The sequence below is a fragment of the Pistacia vera genome, unplaced genomic scaffold (genome assembly GCF_008641045.1).
Source record: "Pistacia vera cultivar Batoury unplaced genomic scaffold, PisVer_v2 Contig826, whole genome shotgun sequence".
NCBI classification, from domain to species: Eukaryota; Viridiplantae; Streptophyta; class Magnoliopsida; order Sapindales; family Anacardiaceae; genus Pistacia; species Pistacia vera.
The window spans coordinates 182,773-189,755 of NW_022196697.1; the positions used below are offsets into that span (position 1 = coordinate 182,773).

The following is a 6,983-nucleotide window of genomic DNA, read 5'->3' on the forward strand; positions in this document are numbered from 1 at the left end:
ATGTATGAACTATCAAGTGTCACCAAATATTGAATATTGATCTTGCCAAGAACTGAGAAACTGGTTTCCAGAAAAATTCAAGGCTCTGCACCCACAAAGTTAAAGACATTTTATCACTTCACAACACATATACATCTCTTATTGGGTTCACTAGATTTATTTTCAAACTTATAACTCAATTTTTTTACCAAGTCAACCTCACATTAATAAAACTATATCAAGAATCACGTATTTTTGCCCATGATTTTCTTAGATAATCATGGCTTAAAAAAAAAAAAAGATTTTAATATGTAAGGTGGACTTATGGATCATTAATTTATGACCTTTAAAAAAAATAACGAGAAAGCTGAGTCATGGGAACAAGCCATTTATTTATCTATTATGACTTAAACAAAACATTACGACTGCCATTCTTGAATGGTAAAACCTAAAAAAAAAAACGACATTAACCCATAATTAATATCTACTAACAGAAAGTTCAGGAAATGTTGCTTAAAACTATACTGAACTATTTTAATCTGCTTTACTTCTGAAGCCTTGCTCCACTTGAGAATCTAGATAGCTGAATAATGGTTTCTCTGGATCAGGAATACACTTGACAATCCAACCAATCGGCTGCAATACCAACGCATAAAAACCATTGCTCCAGCTTCTCAGTATTTGCATCAGAAATTCAACCATCACCATTTGAAGAACAATTGTTATCCTAATAATCCCCAAGAATAACTTGTTCTTACGTATGTCCTCGAAGACTTTTTTCTTCTCAAGCTTTCTTGCGTTAAATTTATTAAAAACTTGGCAAAGGACAAATGTGTTGAAGATGATCATGGTGTTATTTACCTTGTCATTAACGGCACTGAAGATTGATTCACCTCTAAACAGGAGGGTCAATAACACGGCTATCTGAAATGAAGCTTGAGCCAGAAGATTCCTCCACATAATGTTGGTAATAAGTGGCTGTGAACGACCCGGAGGTGGTTTATCCATGAGCTCCCTGGCGGTTTCTCGGTAGTAAAAGCCAGGGCGTCTAGGGTGTCCTTGATAAGATTCATCCACAACAACTGGACTGTTGCTAAATGCTAATGGAACTTCACCGGCCGAAACTACTGCCACCATGTTGATTACAAAAGTGACAACGTTTACCGTAAGCTGGAATTGAATGAATTTTTGAATGTTGGCGTAGACGCATCTTCCCCATCTCAAAACCGTGGCAGCTGATGCAAAATTATCATCCATGATGACAATATCAGAGCTCTCCTTCGACACTTAGTCCCTTGAATGGCAATTAAAGCTTCCATATTCTTATGTATATATAGTAAACGTTTATTAAGTGAAGTTGCTAGGCATATACGTACTCGCAAAAATAAAGTTGGCATTAATTTCTTTGATCTTTTTCACTGCCTTAATTAGAAGAGGGTTTCCTTTATTTTTCAAAAATTAAGTTGGCATTAAAAAGTTGTGTTATACCTAAAAAATGAACGAAATAGAGACACCAACGAGAACAAAACAACAATAAAGCAAATCACAGATAATAAACACAAAGGAAATAACACACGCGATTTACCCTAGTTCACCTAATATGGGCTACATCCAACCAAGTCAATATTATTACAATATTTCTTCACTTCTCTCTCATTTACAATTAATAAATTGCCCAATGATTTGCTATCATACTCATAACAAGAGAAAAATATGTTTATATACTAGGTTTAAGTGACAAAACCTAGTTTTACAAGGATTCCTATTCCGAAGCCCAACCCAATAAGGAATTAATAATTTAAAGAAATCCTACAGCAGCTATACATGGAAAAGGCCTAAACCGCCTACGGGCCCAGGGCGCTACCCCCACGACCCCTGCCTGCTGACCGGTCAGTGGGACCCCCAAATGCGTCTGCGTAACCCAATAATGCTGAAGTAGTTGACAACTCTCAACGAGCACCAATCAGAGTTTAGGAAGGTTTTACACCACCCAGAATCTGCCACGTCGCCCCTAGACAGGAAGAATATAGTTGTAACCAATCCAGTCGACTCAAGTTTAGTTTGTGAATGAATTTGTTTCGCACACATGTCCAAGCCCCATATAATTTAAGGGTATTTCCTAAGTTATCAACCAATGAAACGCAAGGAAAGACTTGCACGGCACCTACCAACTTGCAGACTTGTAATCATTACCTTGAGCTTAGCGACTATAAATAGAGGACTCCCCCTCACAAAATCGGGACGAATGATCAGACTCTTTGAATTAAATAAAACAAATAGCAAAGACAACCTACGGAAAAGAAACTGACTTAATATTCTCTCTGAATACCAAGCCCTTGTAATTATGTTCACTATTCGCGACCTCTTGTAACTTGGCTAATCACCAAGAACACTCATATAAAAGAAAACAGTAAATGTAAGAATCACTTTAAGCATCTGAACCATTATAAAAGTTCTCATTGTCTTATTTATATTTAAGTCTTTGCATATTACTGTGTCCTTTAATCAAATCTCATAATCAACCATGTGTAACATCTAAGACCCTCTTAGCACTTTACACATATGAGGTTCTTGGTATCAAAATCAAACATAAACAAGTTGTTTCGTGAATAGGGTGATAGTTATTTTTTTAGCAAGACTCAATGCTTACGATGTTGGTACTTTTTTGTTAGATTACAAAAGAGAAAAACCCTTTTGGTGGATGGAATCAAGTTTGGAAAGTGCAGCGAAAGCTCCATAATTCTCCACTCGTATCTTTAACTGGAAACTAGATAGAAGTTTCTTTTCTTGAAATAAACTAGCTAAGTTTGCTTATTATGTTTTGGAGTTTAAATCAAATTATTTCTTGAAGTTTGGTGAAAGTCTTCTGCCCCTAGATTACAGGTAATCCCGCTAAACCCCTACCACATCAGCATTTCTTTCAAATAAACCTCCAGATTTTGCCCCTTGTTCTGCAAACCCAGTAGCTTCCTTATCTTGCAATTTCATTCCCAATAAAACTTTTAAAAACTAACAGAAATCCCCTTCCATAAAAATAAAATCACACAGAATATGTAATATGTATTAGGATTAAAAACGGGGTTTCACAGAACTATTTTAATCTGCATTACTTCTGAAGCCCTACTCCACTTGAGAATCTAGATAGCTGAATAACGGTTTCTCTGGAGCAGGAATGCACTTAACAATCCAACCAATCGGCTGCAATACCAACGCATAAAAACCATTGCTCCAGCTTCTCAATATTTGCATCAGAAATTCAACCATCACCATTTGAAGAACAATTGTTATCCTAATAATCCCAAGAATAACTCGTTCTTACGTATGTCCTCAAAGACGTTTTTCTTCTCAAGCTTTCTTGCGTTAAATTCATTAAAAACTTGGCAAAGGACAAATGTGTTGAAGATGATCATCGTGTTCTTTACCTTGTCATTAACGGTACTGAAGGTTGATTCACCTCTAAACTGGAGGGTTAATAACACGGCTATCTGAAATAAAGCTTGAGCCAGAAGATTCCTCCACATAATGTTGGTAATAAGTGGCTGTGAACGACCCGGAGGTGGTTTATCCATGAGCTCCCTGGCGGTTTCTCGGTAGTAAAAGCCAGGGCGTCTAGGGTGTCCTTGATAAGATTCATCCACAACAACTGGACTGTTGCTAAATGCTAATGGAACTTCACCGGCCGAAACTACTGCCACCATGTTGATTACAAAAGTGACAACGTTTACCGTAAGCTGGAATTGAATGAATTTTTGAATGTTGGCGTAGACGCATCTTCCCCATCTCAAAACCGTGGCAGCTGATGCAAAATTATCATCCATGATGACAATATCAGAGCTCTCCTTCGACACTTAGTCCCTTGAATGGCAATTAAAGCTTCCATATTCTTATGTATATATAGTAAACGTTTATTAAGTGAAGTTGCTAGGAATATACGTACTCGCAAAAATAAAGTTGGCATTCATTTCTTTGATCTTTTTTACTGCCTTTTTTAGAAGAGGGTTGCCTTTATTTTTCAAAAATTAAGTTGGCATTAAAAAGTTGTGTTATACCTAAAAAATGAACGAAATAGATACACTAATGAGAACAAAACAACAATAAAGCAAATCACAGATAATAAACACAAAGAAAATAACACGCGCAATTTACCCTGGTTCATCCAATATGGGCTACATCCAGCCGAGTTAATATTATTACAATATTTCTTCACTTCTCTCTCGTTTACAATGAATGAATTGCCCTATGATTTGCTATCACGCTCATAACAAGAGAAAAATATGTTTATATACTAGGTTCAAGTGACAAAACCTAGTTTTACAAGGATTCATATTCCTAAACCCAACCCAATAAAGAATTAATAATTTAAAGAAATCCTACAGCGGCTATACATGGAAAAGGCCTAAACCGCCTACGGGTCGGGGGCGCTGCCCCCATGACCCCTGCCCGCTGACCGGGCAGTGGGACCCCCAAATGCATCTGCGTAACCCAATAATGTTGAAGTAGTCGACAACTCCAACACAAAATCAGAGCTAACGTAACCTTATATCAGCGAACACCAATCAGAGTTCAGGAAGGCTTTACACCACCCAAAATCTACCACGTCGCCCCTAGACAAAAAGAATATAGTTGTAACCAACCCAGTCGACTCAAGTTTAGTTTGTGAATGAATTTGGTTCGCACACATGTCAAAGCCCCATATAATTTAAGGATATTTCCCATGTTATCAACCAATGAAACGCAAGAAATGACTTGCACGGCACCTACCCACTTACAGACTTGTAATCATTACCTTGAGTTTAGCGACTATAAATAGAGGACTCCCCCTCACAAAATCAGGATGAATGATCAGACTCTTTGAATTCAACAAAACAAATAGCAAAGTCAACCTACGGAAAAGAGATTGGCTTAATATTCTCTCTGAATATCAAGCTCTTGTAATTATGTTCACTATTCGCGACCTTTTGTAACTTGGCTAATCACCAAGAACACTCATATAAAAGAAAACAATGGATGTAGGAATCACTTTAAGCATCCGAACCATTATAAAAATTCTCATTGTCTTATTTATAATTAAGTCATTGCATATTACTGTGTTCTTTAATCAAATCTCATAATCAACCATGTATAACTTCTAAGACTCTCTTAGCATTTTGCACGTATGAGGTTATTGGTATCAAAATCAAACATGAACAAGTTGTTTCGTGAATAGGGTGATAGTTATTTTTTTACCAAGACTCAATGCTTGCGATGTTGGTACTTTTTTGTTAGATTACTAAAGAGAAAAACCCTTTCGGTGGATGGAATCGAGTTTGGAAAGTGCAGCGAAAGCTCCATAATTCTCCACTCGTATCTTTAACTGGAAACTAGATAGAAGTTTCTTTTCTTGAAATAAACTAGCTAAGTTTGCTTATTATGTTTTGGAGTTTAAATCAAATTATTTCTTGAAGTTTGGTGAAAGTACTAATAGGTCATCAAGTTATGAAAAATGACTTTTTAAATTCGGAAATTTTCAAATAGTATGAGTGCCATGCCATGTTTCAACTTCTCTGAAATTGATATATATATATATATAGTGTCATGTTTTAACTTCTCTAAATCCATCTAGTGTATATATCTCACCAATTTTTTTAAAATATGAAAATGAGTGAGAACTTATGAAAGAAGAGGGTTGGACAATGTGTGGTCAGCAATCTAATTTTCAAACTTGGAAGTCATGGAATGTTTGATTAATTAGCCGATAATCAGATTTTGTTGCTCAACCAAATTTAGCAAATCGATGTAAAGAAAGTTCACCGCTGATTCATTGAAATTAAGATGAAATGTTAAATCATATCCAAAAATCTGAGTTTTTGGGTATTTTACTGTTTAACTTTTTTGGGAATACTAAAAGTAGTATTCCCAAAACTGAAACAAACGAAGCCTTTATCTTCTAATCTTTTCCATGAAACTGAGAATTAATTCGAATATTTATTGAAAAGGGCGACTTTAACAACGCGCGCGTATTTAGATTCTAGAAAATTGAGTGGGGGCATGTATACGAATCTTTATCAAATCTATGTAATAATTAACATGATTCAAGAAATTTTAATATTAAATTGATAATTAAATATAAATAATAATATAATCCTTAAGAGATTAGCAAATAGTCACTAACTGTACTCAAATGGGTGTTTAGATCACATAATGTTTTATTATAGGCGATGTTAATAGTTGAAATGAATTAAGTCCAACGGTCCAAATGTTTGGCTTTCACCCAGAAGGCTTGGGTTCAATTCTGATCAATGGAGTTTCAGCTTTTAACCAACAATGGGTTGGCCAAGTGGTAAAGGCTTGGGGCCGAGGGATTCGCTCCCCATGTAGTCTCAGGCAATATTCTGAAAATCGGACCGGTTCGACCGGTAACCAGCGGCATATCCGGTCTGGTATCCTTTAAAAACCGTTAATTTCATTCAAACCGGATTGGACCGTGGTTGGACCGTCGGAATAGTACCGAATCGCGGTCCAATCGCACCTCAATCCCTCCGGATTCCGACATCGTTCAAGGGAGAAACACCACCATTAGACTTGACGGCATCTCCACGACAAAACCCAGCCATTTTCAGTGGTCGTCGTCCAGCCTTCGTCGCTCGCCGTCCACCTAAAGTTCACGCGACCGTCGGACTTCTTTTGTTGATTCTGGCGAGTTTCGGTGCCGATGGAACTCCCTAGCACCACCATCAGATTCACCGGCACCTATACATCAAAAGCCCCATGATTCCAAACCTCGATTGGCCGTCAATCATCGCTACCGCCACCATCACCAGTCTCTTTAAGTGACAGGGGGGTTTTGGACAGATTTCAAACCTTAAGGGAGTATTATAGGGGTGTTTTTGATGAATTTCAAACATTCAGGGACTAAAAAAATTTTATAGAATACTGTCCAATCGACCAATCCAACCTGTCAAACCGAAAATCAGACCCTTGAACGGGTCATAGTCTGGTCTGGTTTTTAGAATATTGGTCTCAGA

General features: G+C 37.0%; 1 protein-coding gene across 1 annotated transcript; it reads right to left on the minus strand.

Moving 5' to 3' along the window:
- Positions 1-513: 513 nt before the first annotated feature.
- On the minus strand, positions 514-1,236 carry LOC116117936 (putative calcium-transporting ATPase 13, plasma membrane-type). The gene has a single exon (XM_031403923.1). The coding sequence runs from the start codon at positions 1,234-1,236 to the stop codon at positions 514-516; it is 723 nt and encodes a 240-aa protein (XP_031259783.1).
- Positions 1,237-6,983: the final 5,747 nt, after the last annotated feature.

Excerpts from the sequence above, each read along its gene's own strand:
- LOC116117936 (XM_031403923.1), bottom strand. The coding sequence starts at position 1,236 with ATGGATGATAATTTTGCATCAGCTGCCACGGTTTTGAGATGGGGAAGA.